The following is a 23,947-nucleotide window of genomic DNA, read 5'->3' as shown; positions in this document are numbered from 1 at the left end:
GTCAGTCGCCAAGCATCTGAATTTTGATTACTTGACCGTGGGGATGCTGCAACGGTCGTTAAGTGTGAAAAATGGCCATAAGTCCCTTTTTTTCAGTGCCGTTGTAACTTTGGATAGTACGAAACTGTTGTAAGTCAAGGATTATCTGTAAGGGTCCTAAGTGGGAGGAACGGGTCATAAAGTCCCTTTTTTCCGTGCCCCTTGTGACTTCAAACGGCCGCTAAACGAATAGTCGTCAAGCCGAGGACTATCTGCAGAACTGCAATTCGTTTGTTTTTTATCGGAGGGCCTGCAAACACCGTCCAAAAAAACCCCCCACACAAAACAACTAAGGACCAAGCGTGAACTTTTCCCCTCACGACTGCAGCCTCCATTTTGACTTTTTTTTTTTTTTGACCAAACTGGCGTAGAACTCGCTTGCCTTTGCTTTCTTTCTTTTATTTCTTACTTTCAAAGGCGAATGAAAGGTGAATTTTGACAAGCCGGTGAGACGGACAGCTTGTCATTTTGAAAATTGGGGTGTGTTTTTTTTTTCCCTGAGTCCGTCTGGGTTTTATATTTCCCTGTTCGTCCAATATGGCTCCCGTGTGTGTGTGTCTGTGTGTGTGTGTGTGTTAATAATACAAGGTGTATTCAAAGCCATTTCCTCCGATACGGCTGTTTGTTTCGCGATTGCTAAAATTGCTCTTAATCTAACTGTCCATCAGCAAATACCTCAGCCTCCCCTTTCCTAAACACATTATAATCCAAACCATTCAATCTTGAGATTTTTTTTCTATTTTTCTTGCAAGATGCGGGGCGATTTGAATCACTGCACTCGGCCGCTTAAAAAAAAAAAAAGAAACAGGTTAAAATCAAATTCTCATCTGCCTTTCTACAGGGTCTTTTACACATGGTCCTTACAATCATTCGTTTAGCGACCAGGCACTGAACAAAGGGACTGTTTTCACACTTAACAACCGTATGTGATCAAAATTCGGACACTTAGCAACTGGCATGTACTTATGACGGTTGTGATGCAATCGTCATCTGTCAGCTTCCCAGCAGGCTCCCAATAAGCAAAGTCACATGGGGGGGAGGGGGCGATTCGTTTAATGACCGAATCGCTGAAACGCAGCGGCCCGGGAGGTCGCCCAAGGGAGCAAAACTCACTTAACAACCGTCTTGCTTTGCAACGGTGGTCGTTAAGACGAGGACTCCCTGTAATGAGTTGGTTAAATACTGGGTGAAGGTATCCCACCTCTTAATAACGCCCACCGTTGGATGGTCAGGAAAAGGTGAATTTCGAGACGGGGCTAAATTCTGGGGATTATCCAGCATTATTGACACAACACGTGAGCCATTTGCAAACTTGGTTTATTTTTAAATGGTGGTTTGGCGGCTCAGTTGCTCAACCAAAGAAGCATCCCTGGGATCCTGCCCATGCTTGCTTAAAATCATCTCAACTTTGCTCCAGATGTTAAAGGATGAGATTTTGGGACATGGCCATCTTCTGACACCCCCTCCCATCCTGCTTAAGCGGGTGGGGGGGAGGCTGGACTAGAAGACCTCCAAGGTCCCTTCCAACTCTATTCTATTCCATTCTATTCCCGTTTCATATTTTCTATTCTATTCTATTCCCATTTCATATTTTCTATTCTATTCTGTTCTATATTTTCTATTCCATTCCATTCCATATTTTCTATTATAATTCTATTGTAATTCCATTCTATTCTATTCCCATTTCATATTTTCTATTCTATTCTATTTTATTCCATTCCATTCCATTCCATATTTTCTATTCTAATTCTATTCTATTTTATTCTATCTCACCCCCCCTCCCCCCAAGGCTGGGAACTAAAGAAGGGAGATTTAGGGAAGACTCTCGCAAACCTGCCCTACGCAATCCCTTTAGCAAGCAAGATGTACAAGATGCATCGCATGCTTGCGGACTACACGACCCAGCAGCCTCAGCCCGGTGGGGAGGGGGTGTCCCTATGCAATTTCGCGGGGTGGTGGTGGTCCTGATTCCGGGATACTGCCTGGAGCCCCCCCCTCCCCAACCCCTTTCCACATTACAGTCTTGATAGATAGATAGATAGATAGATAGATAGATAGATAGATAGATAGATAGATAGATAGATAGATATTTTTAAAAAGACCTTATTAAACCCACCGCCCCTTTTCTGTTCATTCCTCCACTTGGTGGAGCGAGGAAGAACTGGGGAGGAGGAGGGGGGGAGAAAGAGCAAATTGTGCTCGCTTCCTCTTTCCTCCCCCCTCCCTTTTCTTCCCCCCCTCCCCCTTCCGCAGGGTGGTTAGTCGATGCAAATTGTCTCATTAAGGAGAAAAGGAGGCGGGAGGCGTAATTAAAGGGCTGCTGCATATTTATTGCGGGGAGGCAGACATACAAAGGTGGGAGGGGGCGCGCGGGGAGGGGGGAAGCGCGCGCGTGGCGGAGGCGGGAGGAGGACGGAGAGAAAGCGGGAGAAGCAGCGATGAGGGAAAGGCAAGACACCCAGACACACGCGTGTGTGTGTGTGTGTACGCCTCCCCGCCGCGTGCAAGAGCCACGTGCAAAAAAGGCCGTTGCAAAGAGGCAGGGGAAATCCGATACGGGTGGGATGTGGGGGGGAAAGACACGCGAAAATAAGTAGCGAAACTCTCTCGCCGAGCGGCGCGTGCGAATGGGACCTCTGCCTTTATTCTAGAGACGCGCGCGCGGGCGGGAAGCCTCTGCACCTTGCGGAGGCAAGGCTGCACAGCCTGCATGTTGCGTGTGTGCAACCTGTGCATCCCGCGCCTGCAGGCATGCAGCGCCGTGCCTCGTAAGCAGCAAACATGTCTGCGCGCTGTATGTGTAACGCTACCCGCGCATGGAACCGCTGTGCATCCGTGACCGCACCAGGTGCGGTACACATGCATTGAATGCGTGATATGGGTGCATGCATGCATGCTCGGTGCATGTTATGCTTCCGCGCACGCACCGTATGTACAGCGTCCATGCAGGCGTGCGCTATATGTGCAGGCGTGCAACCTATGCGCGCACCGTATGGACACCGTACACCCATGCACGCACCGTGCACACACACACACACACACACGGTCGAAGGGGGCGCCAAGCAGGCACTGCCTGAGCCACGGGAACACGGGTGCAAGCCCCACGGATACGTGTGGAGGGGGGAAGAGGAGGAGAGGAAGCGCGTATTCCTGGGCGAAGGATGAAGAAGGGGGGGGGAGAAGGAGAAAGCCGGGATGACCGAGAGAAGAAGGGGAAGGGCGAGGCCGGGCTGGCCGCTGCAACAAAAGAGGGGAAAGGAAAGGGAAGGAAGGAAGGACGAAAGAAAGAAAGAAAAAAAGAAAGAAAGAAAGAAAGAAAGAAAGAAAGAAAGAAAAAGAAAGAAAGATGGACTTTATTTTGGGGTGGGGGGAGAAGCGAGCCCATGTGGCGTGCCGGCAGGACGGGCGGGGGCTGCAGCAGGGGCGGGAGGGAGAGAGAAAAAGAGGAGGGGTCTCCGGCAGGGCGATTAACGGGGAGATTAATGTCGCGGGGTGACGGGGAGGCAGCGCGAGTCAATAAAACGCCGAGCGCGGTGACAGGCGCCGCTTTAAATTACTCTGCGCAGCGGGGGGGGGGCAGGAAGAAGGGAGGGACGGGGGGGCAAGCCGGGGCGGCTTCCCCTCCCCCAATCCGCAGGCACCCGAAGACCCCCCTACCCAATATTTGCAAAAAAAAAAGCATCCAGGGAGACGCAGAGATGCTGAACATCCCCCCCCCTCTTTGCTTTAAGGGGAGGGGGCTGCAATGCAAGATTTGTGACCCCCCCTCCCAAAATAATGCATCCTCTTCCCCCCCTCCCCAAAGGAGCAACTGCGTAGCTGCGAGAGGGGAGGGGAGGGCGCGTGGGCACGCCGGGCTGGGTTCTGCAAAGATAGAGACGCGAGGTGTCGCCCCCTCCCTCTCCTCTCCCCCCCCCTTTTGTTTCATCCCGCCGTGCGTTTAAGGGTTTTATTTGTATCTGATTTGCATACAATGGGGAGGGGCGGAGAGCCCTCTCCTTTGCTCCTTCCTTCCCACTCCCCCTTCCCCAAAATGAGAGACCTTCCTCCAAACGGCGCGCGGAAACAATGCATCCCATCCTTGCAATAATAATAATAATAATAATAATAATAATAATAATAATAATAGCAAAGCATGCAACTTTGGGGGAGGGGGTGTCTCTTTTTCCAAAGGTGCTTTGGAAGGTGGGATTTGCTCCCCCCCTTTGCAAAAGCAAACCACCCTCACTAGCCTAGCAAAGGGGGGGAGGGAAAGGCCTGCAAAAAAAAAAAAACACACACACAAACACAAAAAACGGCGCGCGGAAACAATGCATCCCATCCTTGCAATAATAATAATAATAATTAATAATTATTATTAATAATAATAATAATAAAAGCAAAGCATGCAACTTTGGGGGAGGAGGTGTCTCTTTTTCCAAAGGTGCTTTGGAGGGTGGGATTTGCTCCCCCCCCTTTGCAAAAGCAAACCACCCTCACTAGCCTAGCAAAGGGGGGGGGCAGGGAAAGGCCTGCAAAAACACACACACACACACAAACACAAAAAAAAACCCGTGTTCTGGAAATGTGTCATTTGCATGCTGGTCTTAAAACAAATATATAAAACTATCCTGCCTATGTCTCTTTAAAGACCTGGAGCTGAACTTAACTAAATATCAGATGATTTATTTATTTATTTGGGTGGAAAAGGTGAGGTTTCCTGAATCTTGGGGGAAAGGGGGGGGGAACAGAAGCTCCAAATGGACTTGGGCGAGTGTTGTATAGGTGCCCGGGTGCGTGGCTGGCTGGCTGGCTGGCCTGCGCATGCGTGCCGGGTTACACTATGAGATGGTGTCCTCTCCAAGGGCATTACAATTTAAAGCCAATTGCAAAAACCCATAAAAGATGGGAGGCTGGGATATTGCATTCATTGTAAGGAGCGTAAGGTGTGTGTGTTTGTCTCTGTGTGTGTGTGTGTGTCTGTGGGTGGGTGGGTGTGGAAAGGAAGCAAATTTTAACTTTTCCAGCAAGGTTCTCCAGATGCAAAAAAGATTTTTTTAAAAAAAAATGGTGCGAATTGGGTCACTGCTTTTATTTCTTGTTCATATTTGCTCCCTGCAAAATGAAAAACCAGCTGCAAACATGGGTGATGCGTACAAATAAAATTTAAAAATGCAAACACACACACACACACACACACACACACACACACACACGTGGTCTTTCCTTAATATTTACCCAGTCTGTTGTTCTGTTCGGGTGGCTAAGCCAGGCTACATCAAAGACTAAGCACAAAGGTGGAAATATTTGGTCTGACCAAGCTGCTAGTCCTCAGGCAACAGCACCGAGTGGTAGGGAGATTTCAACCCGAGGAGACAAAATGTAGTCCAATAGAACAGGATAACACAGCTGGAAGGGACCTTGGAGGTTGTCTAGTCCAACCCCCAGCTCAAGCAGGAAACTGTATACCGTTTCAGACAAATAGTTGGTCTGTGTTAATTTTGGAAGGTTAATGTGGATAAGAGGTAAGTCTTTGACTTGTTTAGTGACTGTTCAAAGTTACAACAGCAAAGACTTCAGGACCGTTGCAGCATCTCTGTGGTCATGTGATCAAAATTCAGAGGCTTTGCAACTGGCGCGTACTTATGACGGATGCATCATCCCAGGGTCACATGATCACCGTCTGTAACCTTGCGAACTGGCTACTGATAAGCAAAGTCAATGGGAGAAGCTGGATCCACTTAATGATTGCACGATTTGCTTAACGACTGCAGCAAAAAAAAAGATGAAACGGTGTGCCTCATTTTACACCTGCCTTGTGACATTGTTGAGCAATGTTGGGCTCTATTGCAGTGGTAGCTTGAGGACTAGTTACTTGTTTATGGGCAAAAAGGGGTGCTAAAACCTTTTAAGCTATAAAATTTGTCCCTGATTATAATATAAACTGGTGAGACACAAAAATGTCCTATTTCTGTACAGTATATTTCCGAGTAGACCAGTTTTTCTCAATTTTGGCAGCTTTAAGATGTCTGGACTTCAACTCCCAGAATTTAATTTAATTTAATTTAATTCTGGGAATTAAAGTCCAGGCGTCTTAAAGCAGCCAATGTTGACAAACACTGAAGTAGATTAAGGGAATCTTGATACTATTAAACGGGTGTGGACAGAGTCCCGAATTTCTCAGGAAAGGCTTTGCTTGCTAGGGAATTCTGGAAAAATCAATCTGTCTAAAAACGGTCGAATGAGACAATTGCCAAAAGGCTGAGCCTCGATCAATTCTCTTCATTTTTTTTTCTTTTTTTTAAGAAGATTGATTTAAAGATGGGATTCCTCCTCTGTAGAGACTGAGAAAAACGTCCCAGAATTCTTTGCTGTGGTGCTAGAGAATTCTGGGACAATTCTACTTTCCTTGCCAATTAGCAAAGGCAATATTTTCAGCCAGGTTCAAAATAATAATAATAATAATAGAAAATGATAAAATTAAACTGCTCTGGGACTTCAGAATTCAAACAGACAAGCACCTGCAACATAACACCCCAGACTTAACAATTGTCGATAAGAAAGAAAAAAAGTCTGGATAGTGGACGTGGCAGTGCCTGGAGACAGCAGAATAGACGAGAAAGAACTGGAGAAGATAACAAAATACAAAGACCTACAAATAGAAATAGAAAGAATGTGGCAAAAGCAAGCAAGGGTAGTACCAATAGTAATAGGCTCCTTGGGTGCAATCCCAAAACAACTGGAGCACCACTTGAACACCATTGGCATTGACAAATTAGCTATTAGTCAATTGCAAAAGGCAGCCTTATTAGGAACTGCTTCTATCCTGCGACGATATCTGTAATACCATCAAACATCCACATCTGCCTATCCCAGGTCCTGGGTAAGGACTCGATAGGTAGACAAAATGCCAAATCCAGTCTGAACATCTGGCTGACTGTGCGATGATCGATCATAATAATAATAATAATAATAATAATAATAATAATAATAATAATAATAAAGTTGAAAGGGACCTTGGAGGTCATCTAGTCCAACCCTCTGCTCAGGCAAGAAACCCTATATCATTTCAGACAAATGGCTATCCAGTCTCTTCTTAAAAACTTCCAGTGTTGGAGCATTCACCGCTTCTGGAGGCAGGTGGTTCCGCTGGTTAATTGTTTTGCTTTACAAAAAAAAAAACCAAATCCCCAAGGAAGGGCGCAAAATTCCTTTTTCATCCCTAAACGAGTCGAATAAAATCACATTATGCTTCAAAACACTTTTTATCCAGCCCCTGTCCAATTGTAATTTCTTCATCGCTGCAAAAACTTTTTTTTTTTGCATGTATGAAGAGAGTTTTTTTTTTAAAGCTGGAATCTGACTCTTCAGCAGTCTAATTGTCTACAGCAGTGGTTCTCAACCTTTTTAATGCCGTGACCCCCCCCAACCGGTCGTAAGTCGAGGACTACTCAACCGGTCGTAAGTCGCGGACTACTCAACTGGTGCAGCACCGTTTGCAGAATGGGGCTTTTGGCGGGCTCAGCAGGGCAGAGACAGCCTGGACAATTCCTATTGGCTTTTGAAAGCCAATAGAATTAGACTCTATTCAAGAGAGTCTATTCTATTGGCTTTCAAAAGCCAATAGACTAAAAGGGAGTAGCACAGCTAAGGAAAAGGGGGAAAAAATGGCGGACTGCGTTGTTTGGCGACCCCCGTGAAATGGTCGTTCGACCCCAAATGGGGTCCCGACCCACAGGTTGAGAACCACTGGTCTACAGGAACAATGCCGCTTTGCCTCCAAGAGGACTAGCAGCTAAGTTTCATTACAGGAAAGTAATAAACTACAGTATGTTGCATACTTTAGGGGTGCCAAATTCTTTGCAAGGGCTTATTTTAAAAGGAGAATAAGAGCAAAAGTTTCTAACCACGGAGAACAGTGGCGGATCAAAGTTACCACTTTAGTGCCGCTAGAATTATAGGGTGTCACAAAACGCCATACACTGTTCAAATCTGCAAAATCCAGAGTTAGCCACCAGTATAGCAGAATTTTGTGGAGAATCTGGGTAGGACCCCCACAAACCTTGTTTCCAAATACAGGTTAGTATTTGTATGAAATGGTATAGGCCATTTGTCTGAAATTTGTCTGAAATGGTATAGGCCGCAGGGGTAGGCAACCTTGGCTCTTTTATGACTCATGGACTTCAACTCCCAGAATTCCTGAGCCAGCCAAGCTGAGGGGAAAGGGAGAGGTTTCCAAGCTGAGCCATGCTGGCTCAGGAATTCTGGGAGTTGAAGTCCACAAGTCATAAAAGAACCAAGTTGCCTACCCCTGGTATAGGGTTTCCTGCCTGAGCAGGGGGTTGGACTAGATGACCTCCAAGGTCCCTTCCAACATTATTATTATTGTTATTATCATTATCATTTAGTGACTGAAACTACAATGGCACTTATGATCATTTTTCACACTTAACGACCGTCGCAGAAACCCCCCACAATCCAAATTGGGATGCTTGGCAACTGATTTATACTTACGACGGTTACAATGTTCTTTTGTGACCTCTTTTGACAAGCAAAGTCAATGGGGAAGCCAGATTTGCTGAACAACCCAGACACTAACTTAACAGCTGCAATGATTCGTTTAACAACCGTGGCGGGGAAGGTCGCAAAATAGGGCAAAACCTACTTAACAAATGCCTCAGCAACGTAAATTTTTGGCTGAATTGTGGCCGTATGCCGAGGACTCCCTGTATTTAGATTTCTAGTTCATCTGATCATTAGACAGGTGTGTCTTTTGGCCCAGAGTCTTACGTCTCCTTAAACACGCTACTTCCATGTATGTGCTGAGCACCTTCTCTCAAAATTCAAGATTTTTATCCTGTGCGCTGTATCTGTCCAACCTGACATAAATACCTCAGGTTTCCATAAACACGGGAAGTCCTCGACTTACAAGCACAATTGGGGGGCCATTGTTAAGCAAGGTGGTTGGGCCTGATTTAATCACCTTTTGAAACCCTGGTTAAGCAAATCTCTGTAGCCACTAAGAGAATCGGTCATTAAATGAATCCAGCTTCCTCCACTTGCATCTCGGAAGCCGGCTGGGAAGGTCGTAAATGGTGATTAGGTGACCCTGGGATGCTGCAACCGTCGTAACTACATGCCAGATGCCAAGTGCCTGAATGTTAGCTATGTGCTGCAACGGTTGTAAGCGTGAGGAGCGGTTTTAAATCACTTTTTTCGGTGCTGTAAATTTGGACCTTCACTAAACATATGGATATAAGTCGAGGACTATCTATATTATGTCTTTATCTACCATATTGCAGTTTTTTCCCGCCTTTTTTAATGCATTGTATACTGCTTCTCTTTGAGATATACAGAATATAGATCAGGGGTCTTCAATCTTGGCGTGCCTGGCTGAGGAATTCTGGGAGTTGAAGTCCACAAGCAGGGGTCTTCAAACTTGGCCCTTTGATGACTTGTGGACTTCAACTCCCAGAATTCCTCAGCCAGGCACGCTGGCTGAGGAATTATATTAAAGTCCACAAATCATCAAAGGGCCAAGTTTGAAGACCCCTGATATAGACGGTGTTTTTAAAATTATTTTTTGTCTAGCTGTCTTTTTTTTTTCCCTAGCTGCTTCTTCCCAAAACTGTGAAGTCTTGGAATTTAAGCACACCGCCTTGGTGCTTTGGGTTTTTAATGCTGTGAAATTGGGCCTTTTTAAAATTATTATTGTGTAGGCCTTAAGCAGGAGCTAATGTAATGGAGGAGCCCAGGTTCTTTGCAAATTTATGATTCGATGTTTTGATCCCCCCTAATTTTTTTAGTAACAGGTTTTCACGAACATTAAACCTGTGACACGGATAATTCACAGCTGTCCCATTGCTCCGAAGAGCAGCATATTTGAATACAATTCCTTGGAAGAGGCGTGCAAAGAATTAGAGTCAAATATTCTGCACTTTGCATTGAAACACGAATTGAGGGCCAATTGAGCGTTAAAAATGAGATTGATCAGCTTGCTCTTGGCCTGCTGGTCTCGGAAAGCCGTTAAGGACTACAATTCCCATCCGGGGCCCACGCAGCTTTAGAAGGGGATGAGGCATGTAAAACTGCCTTTGATCTCCATCAACATTTGGAGGGCTCTAGATCCCTCATTCTTAATCCGGCGGGAAGCAAAATAATTTGAGGGTCTAAATCACTGTAACTGCAGTAGAGATTGTTTTCCAGAGATGCTTTGGCCCTACAATCTGGTGTTTGGGGGTAGACTGCCTCGGTGGATGGAGGTTCAATTTATCTTCTCTCCTGAATGCATCTCTTGGGGATTGTGAGCAAGTGGGCCTCCTATGTGTTAAGGCTGCCCTATCTGGGGGTCCTCGCTGCTCTCTGAGCTGGGTGGTTTTCTCGCAAACGTTTTACGCCCATAGTAGGTTAACATCCTTATTTCGTTGCACTGCACGGTACACTGATGATGTTACCTAGTTGGGTCGTGAAACGTCTGCGAGAAAAACACCCAGCTCAGAGAGCAGCAAGGACCCCACAGTCATCGTCTCCCCCCTCCCCTTGCCGTCCTCCTCTTCCTCTCTCCATAAACCCCACTCTCTTCTACCCCTGATGATGTTACCTACTTGGGTCGTGAAACGTCTGCGAGAAAAACACCCAGCTCAGAGAGCAGCAAGGACCACACAGTCATCGTCGTCTTCCCCCTCCCCCCTCATCCTCTTCCTCTCTCCATAAACCCCACTTCCTTCTAGCACTGATGATGTTACCTAGTTGGGTCGTGAAACGTCTGAAAGAAAACAAGTAAGCTCAGAGAGCACCAAGGACCCCACAGTTTAACCCTGAGCTACCAATATTCTCTCCTATCGGTATCGCACGATGTGTATAAAGCTATTTTACCCAATTTGGTGACTCTGGGAAGGGAGAGGGGCTACCCCTCTCACCCCCTGCCATTAAATTTGGCATCTGTAGAGAGTCCGACGCCACAGGATGGTTGAAAAATCCGGTTTGATAAGCGCTATTTCGTTCATACATGTGAACCTGCCGTGGAACAGGGAAGAAAGCGAGTTTTCTGATCACAGGCCATTTTTTTTTTCATGAATGGGCCGATAGGTGAGAAAATCAGAATATACCTAGCTAGCCAATTCCCTCAGGCACACCAGATATTTGACACAGGAGGTGGGACCCGCCAAGTCCGTCAAAAGGACAGGAACCGCCAATCAGACATGGTCAAAGGCTCTTTGCAATCTGCAAAAGGCCTCATTTCGGACACCCCCCCCCCAAAAAAATTCTCCCGCTTCCAAGCCTTCTAAGGAAATTATGAATTATTTCCCATTAATTGTGACGCAGCCACCCCTTTGTGCAAGGCAACGCATTGTCCTGATCGCTTTTGTACGGCGGGTATAATGGCATGTGTACCTCAGCCTGACCTCAGCCTGCCCTTTCGTTCTGCAAACGGCCTGGTGGAAAATAAAGCAAATTTGAAGGCCTTTTCCAACCTGGCCTTTTTAAGAATCGGGAAAGAAGCATCTTTCGGCACTTTTTTTTTAACCGGCGGGCGACAACGACGTGCCAAAGCGAAGGCAGCTGATCTAAGACAAAAGGATAAAAGATTTTTTTTCCCCTCCTCGCTCGACTCACTGTCCTGCAGAGGACCCAGCCGTTAACCTGGATCTATTTCGGTCACTTGATTTTGACCCCAAACCAGGCCATAATTCAGGAAACCTGCAAGGCTACACACACACACACACACACACACACACACACACACACACACACACACACATATTTATATGTATATTTCTTGTAAAATTGGAGGAATCCACGGAAATGAGATTTCGTAAACCCTGCAGAAATCTGGCAAACCTCACACCAATTTTTGTTGTTGTTGTTGTTGTTAGCCATCTGCAAAGTCGGCTTTGGAAAAATGCACATTGCAAAGCAGCCGAAGGATACTTAAAAATTGTTGCTTTTAATACCTACGACTCACATCAAGGAAGTTAGGATTTTTATCCCTAACCACAAAGGACGGGGGGGGGAGAGTGTTCCTTGAGAATTTTACACACGCGTACAGATTTTCAGGGCCTCTGCCTCCCCCCCCCCAATCCCCAGACCTCAGAAATCCAGGAAAAGCATTTGCTGGAGGATCGTATCGTCTCTCTGACTCAGTTTCCCCTTTTTCCTCATGAGGGCAATCAAAGACTTTTGCAAGAATTGTAGCATTCCATAAAACGGCCTTCAAAGACAGATACACTTGCCAATGGAGCTTACATGGCTGAATACCCCAAAAATAAGAACAGGAACAGTAAAGTCAACCGTCTCTCTGAGCATGTACAAAGCGCAGCCCTGTTGCACAGCTTGCCTTGCTATGTTTTTTTTTTTTTTTTTAGCGGAGTTGCAACGATCCACCTGCGTCCAGATTTAAGCGTTCGTCTCTGGATGCCCAAAGTAAGCAAAACACAGCTAAAGTATCCACCCTCCCGCTAGGATGCCGAGTTCGAAAGCCGCCAGCCCCAACGAAGACCCCTTGGGTAACTTTTGGGTGAGGTTTCCCTCCTTCTGCCATTTCCCTCCCCCCCCCAATTGACAGTGTGTCAGGCGAACCCAGAGAGGGTCATAAATCGGGGAGGGGGGAACGAGCGAGCAGAGAGAGGAAGGAAGGAGGGGAGGGCAGAGAAAGAAGAAAGATTGTAAAATCAATTAAATGGGTTGCTAAGGGAGCCTGGTGTCGGCAGCCTGTCGCGCAGAGGGAAATATGAGCTGCCCAAAGCCGCCCTCCACACCTCCGCCAAGGGTCTTTTCTCAGTCCTTCCATCATCCTGTCCGTCGGCTGTCAGGGGGATGAAGGGAAAAAAAAACGGGGATGGAGAACTGGGGTACCTGGGGGCAAAGACGACCCGTCGTCCGCCAGGGAGGCTGGTAAGAGGACAAGGAAGGCAGAAAGGGGGGGGGGCTCAGCCTGTGCCAGGAGTTAGGATCTGGGGAGGGGGGGGCTGGAATTGGAAATGGGGGGGGAGGTTAAGCAAGGTCTTTCCAAGAAGCAAAGGCAACTTCTGAAAGGGAGAACCTGTTCCTGGATATATGGGGGGGGGTCTTTCCACGTTTCCCAGATAGAGGGAGGGGGATGGGCAGGAAGGGTGGTGGTGGGGGTCTTCTCCGTACTTCTGGTCTTAACACACTCGGAGACAACCATTTGGGGAACCCCCCCTCCCACCTTCATTGCTCTTCCAGCCTCGGAGTGCTCTACTGGGAGAGGGGGGGGGATCAGGGAAGCCCCCTCCCCACCTGGCCAAAGTCTTCGCTGCTCCCCCTCTTGCCTCCCCTCCCCAGCTGTCCCTGTCACATCTGGAAGTCGCGTTCCCCCGCTCTCTGGCCGTTCGGGGTCGTCCCCCTCCGCCAAGCCTTCTCCCACGGCGCTGCCCACCCGGCTCCCCCTTCCCCAGCCTCGTCTCCCCGCTTGGGTCTCTCCGGCGGGACGCTGCGCCCCCCCCTCCCCGTAGTAGCGGCAGCAGCTCGCGTTCCCTCCCTCCTTTCTCCGTCTCTCTCTCCCTCTCCATTCTTCCTTCCTTCCTCCTTTTTCTTCTGCCTCCTTTCTCCTTCTTCCTCTCCCTTTTCTTCCTTCCTCTCTCCTTCCTTCCTTCCTTCTTCTTCCTCTTGCCTTTCTCCCTTCTTCCTTCCTTTGGCCCTCTCTCCTCCCTCCCTCCCTTGCTTCCTCCTTCTTCCTTCCTTCCTTCCTTCCTTCCCCTTCCCTTCCCTTCCCTTCCCTTCCTCGCTTGCTTCCTCCTTCCTTCCTTCCTTCCTTCCTTCCTTCCTTCCTTCCTTCCTTTCCATTTTTCCTTCTATCTCTCTTCCCCTTCCCTTCCTCGCTTGCTTCCTCCTTCTCCTCTCCTTCCTTCCTTCTCTACCTACTTCCTTCTCATATTCCTTCCTTCCTTCCTTCTCCTCCTCCTCGCCTGCCCGCGCGCCTCCCCCGCTCGCTCCGCCGCCCCTTTTCCGCATTCATTTATCGCTCGCCCGCTCCTCCGGCCCTGCTCCGCCTGCCTGCCTCCCCGTCCTTCCCTCCCGCGCTCCGGCCCTCCTCCTCCTCCGGCCGGCCCGGCCTGCCCTGCCTCGCTGCCCGCCCGCAGCCCCCTTCCCCGGACGACCCCCCCGGCTGCCTGGCTGCGAGGGACGGTGGGCACAGCCAGGCAGCCGGGGGTCTGCAGCGTCGGCGCTGCCCTGGCTGCTGGCTCGGCCGCCTCCTCTTCCTGGCTGCGCTCGCTCTGCCCATCCGCTCTCCTCCTCCTCCTCCTCCTCCCCCCCTCTAGTCCTCCTCCTTCTCTCCGCCGCCGCTTGCGCGCGAGCTGCCTGCCTGGCTGGCTGCCGTCCTGGCTGGCTGGGCTGGCAGGATAGGAAATCGATGCCACTTACACCTCCGCTGGAAGAGAGCGGGGACCAGCAGGCGCCGCTGACGCTCCTGGCCGGCGGGGTGGGCGGTGGGCGCGCGGGCGGGCGAGCGGGCGGGGGCGGCTCGAGGAGGGAGGTGGGGGGGGGGCCGCCACAAGCCTGGAGATTGTCAGCGCCGCTCGGCTGCCTGCCTGCCTAGCCTGCCTGGCTGGCTGGCTGGCTGCGCCGGCTGGCGGGCTCCTCCGCGCCGATCCTGGCTCGCCTCCTCGGCTCAGGCAGGCAAAAATCGATGGGGTTCGCCGCGCCGGGGCTTCCCCATTGATTTACACTCGTCCGCCTCCCAGCCTGCCTCGATCCCTCGCTCCGCGGACCTGGCGGCTGCCTCGCAACACAATGGAATAATCAATTCAGCCCTCCGCCTCTCCCTCCCTCCCTCCTCCCTCCCTCCCTCCTCCGCCCGCTCGCTCGCTCGCGCCTGCCTCCCTCCCCGCCCGCACACGCGCGCTCGCTCCCTCGCTCGCTCGCTCTCACGCACGCACGCACACCCCCCCCGCGTGCACGCCGCGCCCCCCCTCCCTTCCCCGGCCCAGCGGCGGCGGGAGGGGCTGCTCACTCCGGCAGGTGCAGCTTTTGGGGTAGGATTAGAACCGGGGTCCCCGGAACGCAGCTGGCCGGGCAGAGCCGCCCTTGATGGACGGAGGGCGGCCAGTCCTCGGTTTACGACGTTTTCGTTTCATAGGGAAGGGTGAATCCGTTCCAAGTAGTTAGTCCTCGACCTATGACGGTTTCGCTTAGGGACGAATTGTTAATCTAAAGTAATCCTCGATGGATGACATTGTCATTGAGGGATCAATTGATCCACTGAAAGTAGTCCTCGACTTAACGACAGATTTATTTCATAGGGATGACTAAAAAGAGTCCTCGCCTTATGACGGTTTCATTTAGGGACAAATTCGTGGATGGCAGATAGTCCTCAAGTTATGACAGTTTCCCTTCAGGACGAATGATGAATCGATTGGAAGTAGTCCTTGATTTCTGACAGTTTCGTTTCATAGGGATGAGTTAATCGATTCAAAGTAGTCCTCGATCTATGACGATTTTGCTTAGGGACGAATTGTTAATCCAAAGTATTCCTCGATTGATGACATTTTCATTTAGGGACCAATTGATCAATTGAAAGTAATCCTTGACTTACGACAGTTTTATTTCATAGGGATGTATAAAAATGACAGTTTCATTTAGGGGCAAATTAATGGATGGCAGATAGAATTAATCGATTCAAAGTAGTCCTCAATTTAACAACAGTTTCACTTAGGGATGAATTATTAATTGATTCAAAGTAGTCCTCAGTTTATGAGAGTTTCATTTAGGAACGAATTCATCGATTGAAAGTAGTCCTCGACTTACGACAGTTTGCTTAGGGACGAATTAATCGATTAAAAATAGTCCTCAACGTACGACAGTTTCATTTAATAGGGACAAATAAAAGACCTTAACGACAGTTTCATTTAATAGGGACGAATTAATCAATAAAAAGTAGTCCTCGACTTAACGACAGTTTCACTTAGGGACGAATTAATCAACTCCAGGTAGTCCTTGATTTACAACAGTGACAGTTCGAAGTTGCAACAGAAAGGAAAAAAGGAGACTCCTGGCCGTTTTTCACACTTATGACCATTGCAACCTCTCTGCGGTCACAAGATCGAAATTCAGACACCAGGCAAATGACTCGTACTTATGACGGTCGTGGCATCCCTGGCCCTTCTGAAAAGCAAAGTCCATGGGGGGGGGGAAGCCAGATTCACTTAATGACCGTGTTTACTAACTTAACCACTGCAGGTTTCACTTCACAAATGTGGCAAGTCAGGTCGTAAAATAGGGCAAAACTCACTTAAAGATGGAAATGATGGGCTCGTTGTGGTCGTAAGTTGAGGACTGCCTGTAATAATCAATAATGGTATTTGGTGGGGGTCACGACGATGATGTACTTGGGGGTGAGTTTGAATTCCCAGACAAGATAAGCCCTCCCACTTGAAAGTCTTACAACAACCTGATCAGGTAGGCCAGTGCAGGAAGACATCTTGACCCACTCAGACAAAGAGAGGAAGTTTGGATGGCCAGCCATCCTGAACTCAGGTAGTCCTTGACTTACAACGGTTCGCTTAGCGACCGTTCAAAGTTACAAGAGCCCTGGGAAAAGGCGTCTTGCGATCGGTCCTTGCACTTACGAACGACGTATTGTGATTTGTGACGTTCCTAGCCAGCTTCTGACAAGGTCAATGGAGGGAAACTGGATTCGTTCAACCTTATGATTCACTTAACGACCGAAATCATTGGTGAGCCTTCCCAGCCGGTTTCCAACAAGTCAACGGGAGAAGCTGGATTCATTTAACCAGCAATGTGATTCGCTTAACAACGCTGACCTGCTTAACAACAGGGGCAAAACATTGCAAAATCAGGAACCGCCTTGCTTAGCAATGGATATCCCGGTCTCCCTGGTGGTCGTAAGGTGAGGACTATCTATAATCGCATGGTGGGGGTGGGGGGGGAGGAAACCATGCACCAGGGCTTTGGCAGGGAAGCAGATGTGGCACAGGACTCACTTAAAAACCGCCTTGCTTAGCAACGGAAATCCCAGTCTCCACAGTGGTCGTAAAGCGAGGACCAGCTGTAATTTTTCTCAATCTTGGCTTAGCCCCCCAGAAAAATGGGACCGCAGTCATTTTTCTCCCCACCTTGCAAGGGTTCGCAGGAGTGCCTTGCCCCAGCTGTGGGCCCAATCCTTCCAAAATTGAGCACCCTCCAGATGTGATAAAAGAGAGCGGAAAGCCGAAAAGCTCAGGCAGAAAAAACTGCAGGAAAATTTGTTTATTTGTTTTTTTGTTAAATTGCAACCTACAAAACGTTGCCAGGTGGTGATTATATAGCGATGATGACGATGATCCCTCTCTGGGTCATTTATTCTAGCTAGGAAGATTGCCCTCCTCCTCCCTTCCCCCCCCTCCCCGCGCCATCACTTTCCTCCTGGAAAAAAGAGAGTTTATTGCAAAAATAAAAATAAATAAATGAGGGGGTTATTTTATTTTATTATTTTTTTTTGCAAAAACAGGAACGTTCTTTAAAGTCGGGACAATCTCAGATTTGGTTGCTTCCACGCGTGCCCGGCTTGTGCGTGTCTCCCCCAGCCTCTACCTCCCCCCCCCCCCAAAACAAAATACTGGGAAGAGTGGGGGGGGATGGGGAAAGTCTTGCTTGTCCTTCAGCGCAGGGAACCCGGGAATGTTGGCTTGCAAGGAGTTAAACCTGGGCTGTTTCCCCCCCCCCCATACCTTCCCTGGTTGGGAATGCACCCTCTCCCCCCCGCTGCTCTTAATTGCAGCTTTCCGGTTTCCCTGGCAACGGTGATCGAGGGAGCGAGACAGTCACATGGGGAGAGGAATAAAAAATAGAGCAGCCGGAGGAGCAAATTAAAAAAAAGGGGGGGGAGCAGGGAGGTAGACGAGCGGGCGAGGTACCTGCTGGGGAGGCGGGGAAAAACTACGACTCCCAAACGCCCTTGCGCCGCTCCCGGCCTTTGGCGCAGCTGCCCTTCCTTTCCCCAACCCCTCCTTCCCCCCGCTGAACGTCCGAACGAGGACTCGAGTCGTCCCTCTTTGTGTTCGCTTTGCAAAAGCCTCGCCGAGCTCACGGCTCGGCTCAGCCCGGCGAGCCCCTTTGCAAAGGAGGCTGGGAGTTGTAGTCCTAGGCCCGGGCAGCGCGAACATGGAGCGGGGCTCTGCTCGCCAGGCGCCCGCAGCTCCGGACCCCCAGCCGGGGGAAGGTCAGTGGCCTGCTCCGAGGACGGGCGGAGGGGGCCGGGGCGGAGTCGGAGCAACGGGCAGGAGTGCAGTTAATCCGGATTAAGCGAACAGTGAACTCCCCAAGCCTCATTCCAACCCTCCCCACCCCACCCCCAGGCCAGGCTGCGCTGCCTTTTGGCTGCCTGTCCGTGCTTAGCCGTGCAGTGAACCAGGAACGTGCAATGCACGCGAAAGGTGTCAGTTGCAAAACTCGTGCAGGGAACTAGGAACGTGCAATGCACGCGAAGGTGTCGGGGGTAAAATTGTGGGGATTTGCTAGTCCACATCTGAAAGCCATGAAGCAGGGCTCTTCAAACTGGGCCCTGTTAGGCCTTGTGGACTTCAACTCCCAGAATTCCTTGGCCAGGCACACTGGCTGAGGAATTCTGGGAGTTGAAGTCCACAAGCAGGGGTCTTCAAACTGGGCCCTTTTAGGCCTTGTGGACTTCAACTCCCAGAATTCCTCAGCCAGCGTGCCTGGTTGAGGAATTCTGGGAGTTGAAGTCCACAAGCAGGGGTCTTCAAACTGGGCCCTTTTAGGACTTGTGGACTTCAGCTCCCAGAATTCCTCAGTGAGGTACTCTGGCTGAGGAATTCTGGGAGTTGAAGTCCACAAGCAGGGGTCTTCAAACTGGGCTCTTTTAGGCCTTGTGGACTTCAGTTCCCAGAATTCCTCAGCCAGTATGAGGGAACTATGACCCTTTGATAACTTGTGGACTTCAACTCCCAGAATTCCTCAGCCAGCGTGCCTGGCTGAGGAATTCTGGAAGTTGAAGTCCACAAGCAGGGGTCTTCAAACTGGGCCCTTTTAGGACTTGTGGACTTCAACTCCCAGAATTCCTCAGTGAGGTACTCTGGCTGAGGAATTCTGGGAGTTGAAGTCCACAAGCAGGGGTCTTCAAACTGGGCCCTTTTAGGCCTTGTGGACTTCAACTCCCAGAATTCCTCAGTGAGGTACTTTGGCTGAGGAATTCTGGGAGTTGAAGTCCACAAGCAGGAGTCTTCAAACTTGGCCCTTTTAGGCCTTGTGGACTTCAACTCCCAGAATTCCTCAGCCAGCTTCTGGGAGTTGAAGTCCACAAGTCATCACAGGGCCAGGTTTGAAGACCCCTGCCGTAAAGGTTTCTTTTAAATTTTTCCCCCTGGTCCACTTTAGGTGATGCAGCTTACAAACCATGGTTTGTGCTTCATTAGCTTGTACAGATGGTCCCCAAGTTACAACCATTCGTTTAGTGACTATTACAGCGGCACTGCAAAAAATGATTTACGACCGTTTTTCACACTTAACGATCTTTGCACCATCCCTGTGGTCACGTGATCAAAATTCAGCCACTTGACAACTGACTCATATTTATGACGGTCGCAGTGTCCCATGGTTATGCAACCCTCTTTGTCGAACCTCTGACAAGCAACGTCAGTGGGGGAAGCCAGATTCACTTAACAACCGTATTATTAAAAAAATTGCAATGATTCGCTTAACAACTCTGGCAAGGAAGGCCGTAAAACGAGCCCAAACCCCCTTACCTGTCTTGTTTAGCAACAGAAATTTTGAGCTCAATTGTGGCCGTAAGTTGAGGACTGCCTGTATAAATGCATCTCAGGCTGATTTTCTCCTGAAATCATGGCAAGGCAAGGCAGCCCCTCAGAGGCCTGGGTTCAAATCCTCCACTAACCGTGACGTGGAGGGGGCACTGTTGTTCACCCGCTGCGGTCTGTCCCACCAACCTTGAGGCTGATCCTGAGTATAAAATGGATGGAAGGAAGCATCTTCAGATCAAGAAAAGAAAGCAAAGTTGTCATTAAATGAAAAATGACCTCTTCCTGAAACAAGAAGGAAGGAGAAACACAGGAAATGCTATTTGGGGAGATTAGAAACCATTTTTTCCCCAGTCTAAGCTTTCCTATAGTTGCAACCCTGTTGTGTTTTGAAACGATTAAGGCAGTGGAAGATGGTTTCTATTAGTCAAGCACTCTGATTCTGCTAGGACAGGGGTAGGCAACCTTGGCTCTTTTATGTGGACTTCAATTCCCAGAATTCCTGAGCCAGCCATGCTGAGGGAAAAGGGAGAGGTTTCCAAGCTGAGCCAGGCTGGCTCAGGAATTCTGGGAGTTGAAGTCCATCAGTCATAAAAGAGGCAAGGTTGCCTATTGCTGTGCTAGGAGGTACATCTGAAGCCTAAAAGGGACTTAGAAGCTTAAAAGCCCCTACACAATTTTGAATTCAAAGCCCTATCAATGTATTTTAAGATACTTTTCATCAGCAGGTTCTCCAAAACAGCAAAACCCGCTGAGCAAGTCACAAAGAGCAGAATCCAATTTGTTGCGGGAAAAAATCGCTGCGATTCTTCACAATTTTGGACCCTTTCTCTTTTTTGTGTGTGCCCCAGATCAGGCTTCCGGAGCCATCGAGGTAGAACAGAAATTTCTTTTCGGGCCCAACACCATCGAGAAGTTAGCCGAGCTGGGAGCAATCTTGGAAAGCCGTGTCTCTTTTCGTGACAGCTACTATGACGTCCCTGATTGGTGCTTGACGCGAGCGGATCATTGGCTGCGGGATCGCGAGGGGGTGGGCTGGGAGCTTAAATGTCCCCCGGTTAGGGTGGTGGGAAGCAAGGGGACCCTGTGTGCGGCAGAGACGGATAACCGTGCGTCCTCTCTGTTTTTGCAACCACCGAGGGACACAAGACCATCCCACGCAGCCAGTCAATACCAAGAAATGACGTGTCCCCAAAATATTGTGACGCGCCTCTGTGGTTTATTGGACAGAGACCCAGGACCGAACTGGAGTTCTTGTGTGAACAAAGCAGTAGAAGAACTGGGCTTGCAAGTGTTTGCTAGTTTTGTGACCACGCGGCAAAAATACCGTGCGGGGGATTTGCACGTTGATCTGGACACGGCGGATTTTGGCTATGCCGTGGGTGAGGTGGAAGCCGTGGTCCAGCAGTTAGAAGATGTCCCTGAAGCTTTGGAGAAGATTCAGGAGTTTTCCAGGCAGTTAGGTAAGGCTGATCTTCTTCAGTCTTGTGCAGTGGTTCTCAACCTTTTTAATGCCGCGACCCCCAACTGGTCGTAAGTCGAGGACTACTCAACCGGTCGTAAGTCGAGGACTACTCAACTGGTGCAGCACCATTTGCAGAATGGGACTTTTGGCGGGCACAGCAGGGCAGAGACAGCCTGGACAATTCCTATTGGCTTTTGAAAGCCAATAGAATTAGACTCTATTCAAGAGAGTCTATTGTATTGGCTTTCAAAAGTCAATAGAATAAAAGGGAGTAGCACAGCTAAAGAAAAGGGGAAAAATGGTGGACTGCATTGTTTGGCGACCCCCGTGAAATGGTCGTTTGACCCCAAATGGGGTCCCGACCCACAGGCTGAGAACCACTGGTCTTGTGGGTTTGTGTACGAATGTGTGATAAATTCAATATATTTTTTTTTAAATGATTGGATATCTTCGTCTTAAATTCTTTCTCAGCTTGAGAAAAGGACATTAGGAAAGTTTCAGATTTAAGTTGGCACCACCTTAGTTCATTTCTACTTGGAATTTTGCTCAGATTTTTGTTCTACCTTGTTGATAGAGATAAAACTCTTCTTCTTCCTGCTCTGCTAGGTTTGAGAGAAGAAACCGCCATTCCTGGCAAGATGTCGGTGTATTTGTACAGATTCAGACCTGCCCATTACCAGACCTTGACGGAGGCCGGAATTGTGCGGAAAGTGATCAATACGACGGAGGGCCAGGATGGAAAAGTCTGATGGGTCAAGAACCAGGATGGGGGAGAGAGAGAGTTTGATCTCCAAACTACAGGACAGTCCAGAATTATCTTTAAATTAAATTAAATTATCTTTAAATTTTAAAAAAGCATTTCAAATAAACTCTCCTTTTCCTTCCAAAAATATTGTAAGGAGAGTTTAATGTTTGTTTGTTTTTTTAATTTGGTAATTGATCTCTTCGCCTTTCCTTTAACTATGTTTGTCAGTTTCAGCAAAGCTGGCTGGGGAATTCTGGGAGTTGAAGTCCACCCATCTTAAAGGGGCTCATATTGAGAAATGCTGCTTCAGCATTTCATGAGCCTGACCTGATGTCACAGCAGGTGAGCCAATGACTGACGTGGGGAGGGGCTTATTGGCCAAAAATCACTGGATTATTCTAGAATTATCTAGGGCAGTGTTTCTCAACCTTGACAATTTTAAGGCATGTGGACTTCAACTCCCAGAATTCCACAGCCAGCAATGCAATGCTGGCTGTGGAATTCTGGGAGTTGAGGTCCACATGCCTTAAAATTGTCAAGGTTGAGAAACACTGATCTAGGGGTAAAAAAGGTTTGTCTCATGATCAGACTTAAACACCTTGAAACGTGATGGAGATCAAGAGATGGAAGAAGAAACATCTAAAGGAAGCTCAGCTTTTTAATCTGAACACACCGTCTAGCTAACTTTGCCCTTCATGCTACATTAACCTGGCTGGCTCAGGGTGTCGATGGCCGAAAATTGTGACATAGATTAAAAAGGGGTGGAGCTTGGATGATGTGATTAGGGCTGCCATCTTGACTTCCGATTTAGTAGGGTTTTAAGATTTGTGGACTTTAACTTGCAGAATTCCTAGCCTAGGGGTAGGCCACCTTGGCTCTTTTATGACTGGTGGACTTCAACTCCCAGAATTCCTGAGCCAGCCACGCTGAGGGGAAAGGGAGAGGTTTCCAAACTGAGCCAGGCTGGCTCAGGAATTCTGGGAGTTGAAGTCCACAAGTCATAAAAAGGGGCCATCGTTCCCCACCTCTGGTCTAGGGCAGAGGTAGGCAACCTTGGCTCTTTTATGACTGGTGGACTTCAACTCCCAGAATTCCTGAGCCAGCCATGCTGAGGGGAAAGGGAGAGGTTTCCAAGCTGAGCCATGCTGACTCAGGAATTCTGGGAGTTGAAGTCCACGAGTCATGAAAGACCTAAGGTGGCTTACCCCTGCGCGGCCTAGCCAAACAAAGCATAGTGGTTTGCTTGATGTTGGTTGCCCTGCTGGCTAGCTTTCCTTTCTGGTCCAGCTGACCAGAGATGGTGGGAGTTGAGGACCTCCGTGGTTAGCTTTAACCACGGGTTTATAAACAAGACATGGGCTGGCTTGGAATATGGCATGATAAGCTGGACTATCATGGCAGACATCATGTGCTCAGGAAGACACAAGGTTTAGCCTCAATGCTAGACGTGAACTGGGTTGGAGAAACCTTGTGAGAAGAACTCAAGGGAAATTTGACTTCCTCCAGCGTCAACATGTTGGACAGCTGGGGTGGAAAGCTGGAGACCAGGGCAGGAGAGCTGGTGACTCGGGTTACCCATTTGTGCCCAACATGGCTGATTCATCCATCGGGATGTGAGAAGCTGGTGGGACTCCACAGAGCAAAGTTCCCCAATCTTTTTGAGTTGTGAGCACCAGCCAGCCACTCACAGGGCCCGGCTGCGAATACACTATGGACCGGTAGTGGGCTCCAGCCCACAGGTTGGGGATCCCTACCATAGTGGACACCTTTGTGGACCTTGGAAAAAGTGCAGAGAAGAGCAACTAAGATGATTAAAGGCCTGGAGACTAAAACATACAAAGAACGGTTGCAGGATTTGGGTATGGCCAGTCTAGAGAAAAGAAGGATTGGGGGGGGGACATGATAGCAGACTTCCGGTATTTGGAGGGACTGCCACAAAGAGGAGGGGGTCAACTTATTTTAAAAAGCGCCTGAAGGCAGGAC

The 23,947-nt window shown here is 48.9% G+C and overlaps 2 protein-coding genes across 5 annotated transcripts in view; one reads left to right on the top strand and one right to left on the bottom strand.

Moving 5' to 3' along the window:
• The window catches only part of ZFHX2 (zinc finger homeobox 2), a 42,244-nt gene extending 27,741 nt beyond the window's left edge, over nucleotides 1–14,503 (bottom strand). The window contains exon 1 of one of the 3 annotated variants that reach the window (XM_039338098.1): nucleotides 14,404–14,503. The gene's annotated coding sequence lies outside the window, so the exon portion shown is untranslated. Of the gene's footprint in view, nucleotides 1–10,893; nucleotides 11,697–12,873; nucleotides 12,901–14,403 lie in introns of those variants that run through there. The other 2 variants (XM_039338101.1, XM_039338100.1) reach the window with 2 other exon arrangements.
• Nucleotides 14,504–17,958: 3,455 nt separating this feature from the next.
• THTPA (thiamine triphosphatase) lies at nucleotides 17,959–22,109 on the top strand. Of its 2 annotated transcripts, none has more exons than XM_039338096.1 (3): nucleotides 17,959–18,199; nucleotides 20,483–21,217; nucleotides 21,826–22,109. In XM_039338096.1, exons 1-3 carry the CDS (start codon nucleotides 18,142–18,144, stop codon nucleotides 21,966–21,968), a joined length of 936 nt encoding a protein of 311 aa, XP_039194030.1. In that variant the 5' UTR covers nucleotides 17,959–18,141; the 3' UTR covers nucleotides 21,969–22,109. The 2 variants fall into 2 exon arrangements, with proteins under 2 accessions (XP_039194030.1, XP_039194031.1); XM_039338097.1 differs by having other exon boundaries at nucleotides 17,961–18,199; nucleotides 20,606–21,217.
• The last annotated feature ends 1,838 nt before the right edge of the window (nucleotides 22,110–23,947 follow it).

Source organism: Crotalus tigris, unplaced genomic scaffold, assembly GCF_016545835.1.
Source record: "Crotalus tigris isolate CLP2741 ecotype Arizona unplaced genomic scaffold, ASM1654583v1 scf7180000017690.20705106771:4171800, whole genome shotgun sequence".
In the NCBI taxonomy this organism is placed as follows: Eukaryota; Metazoa; Chordata; class Lepidosauria; order Squamata; family Viperidae; genus Crotalus; species Crotalus tigris.
This window is presented reverse-complemented; position numbering and strand designations above follow the sequence as displayed.

Coding starts and splice junctions, on each gene's coding strand:
- THTPA (XM_039338096.1), top strand. CDS start 18,142: ATGGAGCGGGGCTCTGCTCGCCAGGCGCCCGCAGCTCCGGACCCCCAG. Junction 18,200..20,482: donor GGACCCCCAGCCGGGGGAAG/GTCAGTGGCCTG, acceptor TTTCATCAGCAG/GTTCTCCAAAACAGCAAAAC. Junction 21,218..21,825: donor GGAGTTTTCCAGGCAGTTAG/GTAAGGCTGATC, acceptor CTGCTCTGCTAG/GTTTGAGAGAAGAAACCGCC.